The sequence below is a fragment of the Perca fluviatilis genome, chromosome 7, assembly GCF_010015445.1.
Source record: "Perca fluviatilis chromosome 7, GENO_Pfluv_1.0, whole genome shotgun sequence".
Classification (NCBI taxonomy): Eukaryota; Metazoa; Chordata; class Actinopteri; order Perciformes; family Percidae; genus Perca; species Perca fluviatilis.
Genome location: NC_053118.1, coordinates 35,176,916 through 35,188,466, shown reverse-complemented (window position 1 = coordinate 35,188,466; position 11,551 = coordinate 35,176,916). Strand labels below are relative to the sequence as shown.

The 11,551-nt window shown below is 39.3% G+C and overlaps 1 protein-coding gene and 1 non-coding gene across 2 annotated transcripts; both read right to left on the bottom strand.

The window, feature by feature from the left end:
* Positions 1-267: 267 nt before the first annotated feature.
* trnas-aga lies at positions 268-349 on the bottom strand. Its single transcript has one exon. It is a non-coding gene; the product is annotated as a tRNA-Ser (tRNA).
* Positions 350-4,909: 4,560 nt separating this feature from the next.
* cd83 (CD83 molecule) lies at positions 4,910-11,059 on the bottom strand. The gene is made up of 5 exons (XM_039806851.1): positions 10,893-11,059; positions 10,406-10,542; positions 8,644-8,872; positions 7,022-7,125; positions 4,910-6,061 (listed from the first exon to the last, which is right to left on the bottom strand). Exons 1-5 carry the CDS (start codon positions 10,936-10,938, stop codon positions 5,900-5,902), a joined length of 678 nt encoding a protein of 225 aa, XP_039662785.1. The 5' UTR covers positions 10,939-11,059; the 3' UTR covers positions 4,910-5,899.
* Between the last annotated feature and the right edge of the window lie 492 nt (positions 11,060-11,551).

The following is an 11,551-nucleotide window of genomic DNA, read 5'->3' as shown; positions in this document are numbered from 1 at the left end:
AGCTAAGAGGTAGGAAAACATAATGTTTATAATAATACATTAAATAAATGACATTAACAAGCTACAGTCTGTACGCTTAACGGCTCTACCTATATCTAAGGATTTTGTTTTGAAACTGTGCACAGAAGTACTATTATTTTCTAATTCTGCGTTAGCACAACGCTAGGGCTTAACAAATTAGTGACAAAATACCACAAAAGGACACGCTGTTTTAGATAAATGTGAAGGGAAACAGACGTTTTTTGATTCAAGAAAAGAAAAACATCACGTTGTCGGCAGGATTCGAACCTGCGCGGGGAGACCCCAATGGATTTCTAGTCCATCGCCTTAACCACTCGGCCACGACAACCGGATGACGTTATAGTGGTTATCAAACAGCTTTTCAACAGTGACATATATAAACTAGTGGTACGAAATAACGACTCCTGATATGAGTTGTCTCTGAGTTCATGAACATGTTCACAACTGCTTTGAATAAGGTATTACAGCTAATTATCCAGGATTTGATTTTCCTATGTTATCTTACGGTAAAAAAACAATATCTCACAGTAGTTAGAAAGTTATATAAATAAAAATACATTTGTAGATAAAGTCCTTCCTCGAAAATAAAAAAAAAAGCAGTTATTAAAAGGCTCATGAAGAAATGATCCTAGTGCCCTCTAGTGGACAAATGAAATAGCCTGTTTTCAGCAGATACCACGTTAGGCTACAGTTAGCGTTAGCAAGCTATCATAAGCTAACGTTAACATTGATGTACTCCCTTATTGAAAAAAAGATTTGTCTTATATTCTTTAGTAGCTATGATTCTGAATTGTTTAATAATTGTAGTTTGTGTCACATGTTTGTGAGAATTTACAAATCAAGTTTTGGGGGGGAAAAAACTATCAAAGTTCCCGTTAGCTACAGGCTACATCCATGAGCTAACTAACTCACATGCTAGCTCAGCTAGCTAGCTAACGTTCACTTTGATGTCCAATTCAAGACACCATACTTGTTTTCAACGTTAGCCTTCAACAAATACAATTATTTTATTCACAATCAGCAACCTACTCACACAGTCCTCTTTCTTGTTGTTCTTGTCGTCCACCAAACTGAGTGAAATATTAGTAAAGATCTGTCCACCTTTGCGGTCTTAACTACCCACTTTAGTAACGTTAGGTGTGGCCGCTGTCGCGAAAAACGGAAAGGTCTAGAAATGCGTTTCCTGAAAGTGCAGCCTCCAGACTGTAAATCTTAATAATATTATATTATATTATATTATATTATATTATACATACTATATATTGTTTTCATTCTGCACTAAACCTATTCAGCCTCTTATTTTTCTTCTTATGTTAACAACTATCTTCTTTTGTATATAGCCTATTTTTTTCTTTATTTAGCTAGTGTTTATTTCATATTAATATTCAATCACTATGTTTGTTTGTTTATTTGGTGATGTATGCAGCAACCATCAAGGCAAATTCCTTGTAAAACTTACTTGGCAATAAACCTTTTTCTGGTTCTGACAACATGCTTCAGTTGATATTTTGTTACTTGTTACATAATATAAATTAAATTAATTATTAAATTAAAAAAAAATTGAAATAACGTTTGGTTAATTACTGTAATCCTGTACATAATTTTCTTATTTAATGTATAATGTGTGTGTGTGTGTGTGTGTGTGTGTGTGTGTGTGTGTGTGTGTGTGTGTGTGTGTGTGTGTGTGTGTGTGTGTGTGTGTGTGTGTGTGTGTGCCAGTAACAAACCAGTAAGATGTGGCTTCACTGCAGTCATTTAGCTTTCATAGCAGAGAGTATAAGCTCTATATGTGCTTTATATGTCAGTTTTATACATCAGAGGAATTGGTATTTTCACTGATAATCTATATTATCTATATTTAGTAAGCCTAGTTGTTTGCATAATGAGTATAATACTTTTTTTTGTTTTGATTTCTTTATTTAAAAGGCACAACGCACATTAATCAACATAAGTACAAGGTCCAACATGTAAATGTGCCAGATTTAGCCATACGGGCTAATTTTCATCTGCAGTCCCTATAGCAGGTTGATGGCTTACAAACAATAGATACACTACAATAGTACAACAAATACAAATACAACAAGAAAGACATAGGCACAGACAAGCATAAATGACGCAACCACTACTCCAGATCATGACAACTGGCAGGTTGATGGCATGAGGACAAACACAACACAGCTTCATACACTGTAGACACAGGTCAAAGTGCATAGACACACACCAGGACGCATCAACAACACACAGAGACACCACCACAGCGACGAATACAAACACGCTATTCTGTACTGCTAGAAGATTTTAGAAAAAGACAAAAGTTTGACACCATCTCACATCTAAAAACAATCTGTCAAAGAGTCACTGAGTTTTTATTCACAGACTAGAAGATTGGGGGATCTTACAGCAGGTGGGTCACAATTACTTAACTTCACTACCAGTGAACACACCTGATGACCTTTGCTTGCAATCGCTCTGTTTTACAGGAAGTGTTATTTTTTGAAAAAAGCCCCGCTGCATTTAAATGATGATTAGGCGATAGTAAAGTGTGACATTGGGGGTGGTAGAAAAAGTACAGGCTATATGCTTAGCTTCTGCAAATATACGCCTGAGCAAAGGAAACAGAACGTGGTTTTGTTAGAGATGATGTTAACTTCCACAAAAAACGAAAGCTAAACTGACATTAATACTGTGGGTGATGGGGTTTCCCAATCACTCACAGTAGTAATGTCAGCGTGTACAGTTTATGGAAAGTACCCCATGCCAATCTGTATGGTGAAGTATGGTGAAGGGTATGTGATGATGTGGGGGGGGCTATTTTAATTCCAAAGGCCAAGGGAACTTTATCAGGATGCATAGTATCCTGGATCCATGAAATAACTGGCCTTTCAAAATAAAACTCTGCCTGCCTCTATGGGAATTTCACATAGGGGTGTACTCACTTATGCCCCCTGTATTTTAAGGATTAACATTTATTTTTTCAAAATACATTATTCATTCACAAAGAAAATTGGTGTCCTTAAAGGTTGGATTTTTCCTATTTTTTTAATTAAGGCATTAAGATCAATTTCCAAAAGATGTTTTTTTATTCCTCTTTTTAGTCAACTTTAGCATGGGTGTGTAAACTTATGAGCACAGCTGTATCTGTATCTGTATAAAAACGTTACGAGTGGCATTGAGATGAGAAAAACAACCAACGTTCTTTTTTTAGGAACAAATAGCATCCATAAAAAATTATGAGTAACATTTTAAAGTGCAGTTTTAACTAAACAACAACTTACATCAGTATTTGACAATGGAGACATAAACACAGGCATGAAACATAGTTTCCTTTACCGTTTTTTTTTTTTTTTTTTTTTAATCTTTGAGATAACAAAACAAAAATTCAAAAAACAAAACATGTCGTCACAAATTCCAGTGGCTTTACGTGTCATGTGAAAGGAGAAGTGCTACATTTAAAAAAAGAAAAGCCCAGACATGCTGTCAGTCGGGTTTTCCCCCAGTGTGTCAAAATAAAGGTTAGATCAAATAAATAGCACACAGAAGAGGCGTAATCCTTTTCAGTTCCACATTTGAAAGGCTCGCTTCTCCCTGTGGCCAAAAGCATCTGTAGTTAAAGATATAGAGATGTATAGAACATAGACTGCTCTGTCTTATGTGATGCTACACATCTGGGGACATATTTATAACACAATTGCATGTTTTAGAATAGAAATGAACAGACTCGGAAACAACTTAGTGAAAGAAATGAGATCCGGTAATGGCTCCTATAATCCAGAGGGCTGTTTTAACTTCTTGATCAGTCGTTTTAACAGCCATTCTCTTCTTTATCAGTCCCACCTGATTGTAATCATTTTCCATTCATCTTCCTGACAACAGGATCAAGTTGCCCCGTTTACACGTGCAACTTCCTACCATTCAGCTCGACATCCTGCAGCTGACGTCCTGCATTTATTTTAAAAAGTTTGGGATCCCGACAAGAATACTAAATAAAGCGAGCGTCCGTCCTGAAGCGTCAGAGATCGAGGGGCCCAAAAGAGCTACGGACACTGGAGACTGTGCAACGTTTGAGAGAAAGAAAGAAAACATTCTGTCTCTAACACATGGAAAATTGAATGTATGCAACAATAGAACAGAAAAAAATTCTTTGCACATCTATAACATGAGACAGGTGCGTATAGGCGAAGAACGAGCAGGTCAAAAGTTGCAAAGAAACTCCCGCACACTCTGCCTAACATACATATATCTTGAAAAAAAAATAAAAAAGAGTTAAGTGTGGTATTAACTCTACAGAAAAACTGTTCACATTCAAACAGGGAAAAGGTTCTCAGCGGTCTGTTGCACCAGCTGTGCGTCAGTTCTATCTTATGTTCGGGTGTGAAGAGATACGTTGAAACTAATTACTTAGATACTAAAGTTGTGTTGATGTTGGGTTGCACCACGGAGACGTGAGGTTCGCCATTGATAGGCTGGCGAAAAGTCCACACAAACCATCATTTTGTCGCAAAAAATGATGGTTTTCCTTAAAGGTGCCCTGCCACACAAAACCGTTTTTCCTTGTATTTTTGTGTTATGTGGTGAATGTGAAAATGAACTGCTACCTCCTCTGTCAGCTCTAGCCACTGAACAGAAATAAGCAGAGAAATCAGGCCAATCACAAAGGCTGGTCAGTCTGACATCACGCTGCCCGAGCTCATTACTATTCATGAGCTCGCCCAGTTGCGCTGGGTAAAGGATGCTGACAGCCAGGCTCTCATTGGCTAGCTGTTCAGCCAATCATATTCAAACAGCTTAGCTCGTTGAATATTAATGAGAACTGGCACAAATCGAGCTGAGTCTTCCTGCAGCCTTTCTATACCAAACTAGAATGGCTTGAAACAAGGGAACCAAGGCATTTTTTTCCACAACATTTTTTACAGAGAGTCCATGGTAGAACTTCAGACATTACCACAAAGTCATGAAATACGTGTGGCAGGGCACCTTTAATAAGGGCTGTGAGATTTAAGTTGTAACTTGTGCCTACGTTAGAACTACTTCATCTGGTGCAACCATGGATGTGTTAAGAGTGCAACCTTCAAAATGTTAGTAGGGCATAAACTCCGACCTGAGTTACAACTTTCCGTTCAAACTAGTCTACGTTTGAACTTACGCATAGCTGGTGCAGAAGTTTATCAGCACCTACACACACACACACACACACACACACACACACACACACACACACATAGCAAAGTGCTGTGAGCAACTTGGGGTTCAGTGTTTTGTCCAGGGACACTTCCACGCGTGGGCAGGAGGGGCCGGGGATCGAACCCCCAACCTGCTGTTACCTGGTCCACCTCCTGAGCCCCAGCAGCCCCGCTGACCAGCTGCCCCAGTCCAGTATCACATGTCTGGCCTCTCTGGGGAGGAAGATCCCGCTCTGAGCCCACATTTTTATTTAGCTTCTTAAGAGTTTTCTACGAGTTGGTCCTTGTCTTCGGCTGGAGGATTTCAAAAGTGTGTGTATGGGGGGGGGGTCATTTAATTAGTCAGTGATTGCGATTAAAAGTTGTCCAATAATGCCGATTTGTCTGATGCTTATTGGAGGGATTATCCTTTAGCGTTCCACTGTCATTCTGCAGGTGAATTTGCAGGTTAAAAGGTGATGGTCCTCTTGCTCAGGTTGTCCAAACTGGATTTGAATTTTTTCATGAAGATTTTTAATAAATTTCACTAATTCATACGTTTAATCACAACGGCCGTAACTGAGGACAAGTTCTAGATGTTGTAACGTAAAGATGTTGATTCTTACGCTAAAAAGAAGAAGCTATTTATGTGGGGTGGTCTTCCGGGTCATCGGGCTGCCGGTCTTTCTTCGTCAGTTCTCCAGAACAATCTTCTGTCTTCAAACGCAGACATGCTTCATCGTGGGTGCTTTAGACACTTTGGGACCCAGAGTGTAGATCAACTTCAAGTCCTCTTTGTCAAGCGGTTTGAGCGCTGACTTCAACACAGTTTCTTTGATTGTTCTCCTGTTTCCTTCTTTGATCATATTCTTCAAACTGCCCTGTGGTGGAGACACAAAAAAAAGGACATTTAGAGGAGGAAGGAAGTGCGACAGCGTAGCTTTGTGTTGTCGCTCGAGAGTTAAGAACAACAAACTGATCATTAAGTGAATCCATGTAAACTGGGTTGTTAGAGAAGCTTTGGTACTGTCAACCATTTACATGCTGTTATGAAAAAGTTCCCACGCATTAGTGTGTGTGTGTGTGTGTGTGTGTGTGTGTGTGTGTGTGTGTGTGTGTGTGTGTGTGTGTGTGTGTGTGTGTGTATGTTTAACTATATTCGTGGGGTCCAAAAACCAGGACTCCAGTATACTTGTGGGGTCCTAACAGCTTTGTGGGGCCAAAATGCTGGACCCCACAATGTTTAAAGGGCTGTTTGAGGGTTAAGACTTGGTTGTAGGATTAGGGATAGAATTAGGTTATGGTTAGGGTGAGGGTAAGGGTTAAGGTTAGGCATTTAGTGGTGATGGTTAAGGTTAGGATAAGGGTTAAGGTTAGGCATTTAGTTGTGATGGTTAAGGTTAGGGTAAGGGTTAAGGTTAGGCATTTAGTTGTGATGGTTAAGGTGAGGGTAAGGGTTAAGGTTAGGATAAGGGTTAAGGTTAGGCATTTAGTTGTGATGGTTAAGGTTAGGGTAAGGGTTAAGGTTAGGCATTTAGCTGTGATGGTTAAGGTGAGGGTAAGGGTTAAGGTTAGGCATTTAGCTGTGATGGTTAAGGTGAGGGTAAGGGTTAAGGTTAGGCATTTAGTTGTGATGGTTAAGGTTAGGGTAAGGGTTAAGGTTAGGCATTTAGTTGTGATGGTTAAGGTTAGGGTAAGGGTTAAGGTTAGGCATTTAGTTGTGATGGTTAAGGTTAGGGTAAGGGGCTAGGGAATGCATTATGTCAATGACAGGTCCCCACAAAGATAGTGCCACAAACCTCTGTGTGTGTGTGTGTGTGTGTGTAGACTCCATGACTTACATAGCTTATGAGGAATATCACAAGTGCCAGCATCAGCACTACTGTGGCGGAAATCACAAGGTAAGTGTCCGTCATCAGATTTTCCGTGGGAAGGTCGACACAATCTGAAAATCAAAACAGAAATTGAAGTTACTCAAGTTCAAACGTGCATGGCTTTCTGTTTGTGTACATTTTAAAGGCTTTAGCAGCGGATGAGTTCAGCGCATTTAGTCTGGCAAGACGCGCAGAAATCTCGAGAACTGGTTGAAACCAGCAGCTTAAAAAAAAAAACGGCAGACTAGACAATGATGAAGAAGATGTGGTAATAACATTTTTTTTTACTCCCAATCTAATGATATCGATCGTTTATCGCCCTACAATACGAAGCCACAGAAGCGTTTTCCGCCCTCATATCTAAACTAGAGAACGTAAAGTTTGCCGTTACACATCGTTAACGCTGCGAAATGCTCACAGTTGGGTTAGGTTTAAGGCACCAAAACCACTTAGTTCACTAAGCACTGTTCACTTTTGCACTACCACCATCGCACACACTCTACCATAGCACCTTCTCATGGTCAGTGCATCACATGGTCAGTCCATACCAGACCTTTGTAATCACTTCACAAATTGTTAACTCTTTACATTTCTGTGAGTGATTTATATATATATATATATATGTGTGATATATGTGTGTTTGTTGTGTTATGGTTGTCTAAGCTACTGGATGCCTAAAATTTCCCTCGGGATGAATAAAGTATCTATCTATCTATCTATCTATCTATCTATCTATCTATCCATCCATCCATCTATCTATCTATCTATCTATCTATCTATCTATCTATCTATCTATCTATCTATCTATCTATCTATCTATCTATCTATCTATCTATCTATCTCTCTATCTATCTATCTATCTATCTATCTATCTATCTATCTATCTATCTATCTCTCTATCTACCTATTTAAGATGATGAAAAGAATATGGTTTGGTGTTAAAACGTGACATCACTTCCGGTTACGTACATGACGCTGAATGTGACGTAGCTCTGTTTGTTCCGTGGAGTTAGTGTAAGAGGTATAGTTCTGTTATTTAGAACACATTTCCTTTAGTCACTTATGGTAATTAGGGCAGCGTGCGGGGGCGGAGGAAGCAAGAGTCATATCTGTTCACCTGTTTTGTTTTTACTAATGCCGTTGATCGTGACTTTTGGACAGCATTTCGTATGCCACTGAAACAATTATGGGATGTATTGGATGCAGAACCGTGTGTGTTTTCACGCAAAAACTAAAATCTACAAAACGCAGTTGGATGCGTGATCATTATCAGTTAGTTAGTCCCCTACTCAGCCTCTCGGCAGCTAAAAATTGAGTTTCAGATAGCCGCCCATAGATAGTTTCATTTTCAAACAGGACACAGAGCCGGTCCCCTGGGTGCGAGTCCTGTTTCTGCTTCCTCGTGCAGAACTTGGCACTCTATACTACGTCACCTTGCTTCCTGCTTTGCTCCGGTCACAGCTACCGCGGCCACTAGAGGGCTCTGCCACTTTCAAACATAAACATAGGTCGGAATTGCTGCTTGTAAAAACGACTTATGTGGCCGTTTTTTTCTTCTTTTTTCGGGCAGACAAAAGGTCTCCGTTTACCTGTGAGAGTGAGCAGCACCTCGCCGTCCTGGTTCTGCTCCCCGACGGGCGCCGCCAGGTGACAGGTGTACAGTCCGGCGTCACCGCACGTCACGTTGGTCAGGATGATGTCGCGGGACTCGCCGAGCAGCGTCACCTCTCGCTCCACGCCGCTGTACCAACGCGTGGGGCCGTCCGGGAGGTCTTTGGTCAAGAGGCCGCTGAGACGAGAGGACGGAGGCTCTCCGACCTGGGACAAACATCGGGACTTTGTTAGATTCATGTGCAACTACGCTGATCAACGTGAAAACCATTTGCACTAAAAACTGTAATCAGTGGTGGGATGTAACTGAGCCGACCTCACACCAAATGTGTAATTATAAAGTAACATAACAGAAAGCGAGACGCTCATGATTTCATTCAGATATTGGTACATTTGGCAGCGGAATCGCTTGAAAAGTCGTTTGGTGTAAGACGTTTTCGGTCTTGACATTCGGGCAAAAACAATTGATGTTATCGTAAATTTGAAGTCTAAATACTATTTCGTACTTCATACTTTTCATCCTGCACATACACTTATTCTCACTACTCTTATAATGTTACTGTTTCTGCACTACAGTGGTACTGTTACCACCCTGCACATAGCTGTACATACTGTACATATATGGTTCATACTGAATATCTTTACTTTATTCTGTTTTTCTTATAATATATTCTGTTAATACACTGCATTTATCTATATTATTCTTACTCCTATTATAATGTTACTGCTACTATATTGTCTGTACATGTTGTTCATACATTGTTCATATTACATAGCCATATTTATTCTGCTCTTATAAGGTAACTGCTAATACACTGCACATATTTATATTTCATTTATTTTACTCTAAACCACCTTCTATACCACTGTCTATACTTGAATATCACATTGCACTTTAATGCTCTTTTTGCACTTCTGGTTGGACGCAAACTGTATTTTGTTGTCTTTGTACTTGTACTCTGCACAATGACAATAAAGTTGAATAAATCTAATCTAAAATCTTCTAGTCTTATGATGTAAGCTGGTGTCAGACTTTAGTCTTTTCAAAGTCTACTAGTTTAAGGTAGGCATTAGTTCATTTACTCAAGTACTGTACCTACGTATTTTAAGTTACTTGTTCTTTGAGTGCGTATTTCCATGTTATGGAAGCCAATATTGTGCTTTTTACTCCACTACATGTATATGACAACATCAGTTACTTTGCACATTCTGATTATTAGAAGTTTTTTTTTAAATTGTCTCTACATGGATGAACATTAAAATGCTCTTATACGTATTTGTTAGTGATAAAAAATGAACGTACATATGTTTTATAATAAAGTAACACTTAGCAAGAAGCCATTCTGCACACTAAGTGCTTTTACTTTTGATGCTTTAAGTACATTTTGCTGATAATATTTTTACTGAAGTATCATTTTGAATTCAGGACTTTTATTTGTTCTAGTTGTGTTATTTGGGTATTTTCAGGCTTCCCCCCCCTCTGCTAATATCTCTGTAAATACTTCCTTCACTACAACCGTTTTTACTTCAACAGCTGCCAGAAACAGTCTGTCTATAACCACAAGTTGGTACCAGGGCTGCACTTTTAGAAGCAGAGTGAAACAGAAAGAAGGCTCAAGAATTTGAATCCAATCCAACCAATGAGAAGTGGTTTCTCCTTCCTGGAGCATTTTACACTATACAATCTAAACGACAATAAAGTAGGTTTGTTCTTAAGTTGCCATAAGTGCAGTTCTTTACCTTGTACCACCTCACAGCTCTGTACTGGACACCGGGCTTGGACTTAGCCGTGCACTGAAGAGCACAATCCGCACCGGAATACGACACAACCTGCAAAGAGTTTTCGGGGACAGCCATGCCCGCAGTGAGACACACACCTGGAAGGAATACAAAAAACAACAACACACCAATTAGATGTATATAATGTGGGTAAAACCTTCAATATTAAGAGTTTTTAAACTTAAGACACAAAAGACAATACATTAAAGTAGTTCTGTCTATTGGCACAATTAGTCTCGTGAGACCGTCCTGATCTCGCGAGCTCCAGTTTTCAGTCCATCTGGCGGAGTCGGAGTCAGGTTAGGGCACAATCTATAGCTATATCACATACAGATGCAGTCCGTTCTTCTTTTAAACACAGCAGGTATACAGTAACTAAATGTAAATGTATATGATTTAGATTATTATGGCGGACGTTAAATGGTGAATGTTTTAAAAAAGTACTTACATAACAGCGACAACAGCAGAGCAAAGTTAATCATTTCTGGAGACATGATGATGATGATGATGATGATGATGATGAAGAATACGATTGAGAAGCTTTGAAACTGTTTCTGAGACCGTGTCCTTTTATATACTGTATGTGGGGAAATGAAAGCAATAACTCTCAACGAAACCGTGTGGGCGTGATGCAGGCAACGAGTAACCTTCTAGCCATTCACGGATGAGTTCCCTAATGAATATTCATTCAGAGTCTTCCCCTTTTATATATGTCTATGGTCTTCCCCTGCCATGCTGCAAAAAAATAAAAAATTCCGCCTGTGGTGCACGGTGGTGGTGCACCGCCTTACATTCACATCATCAGATCGCTTCTCAGTATAGTCGCATTGATCTGTAGATTAGCATCTCATTAGCAGCTAGCTATGTGCGGCTACGGTATTAAATCATATTTGGTCCCCTCACTCCTTTTAGGTGAGTAAGAAAGCTATCTCATCTCCACTTTAATGTATGATAAGTCAGCGATTCATTATTATTATTATTATTATTATTATTATTATTATTATTATTATTGTTGTTGTTGTTGTTGTTGTGCTTTACGGTGTTAATGAACTAGTATATAACTAATAAGTTAGCTGCAATTGTCCCGTTATAACTAGCTACCTGTTG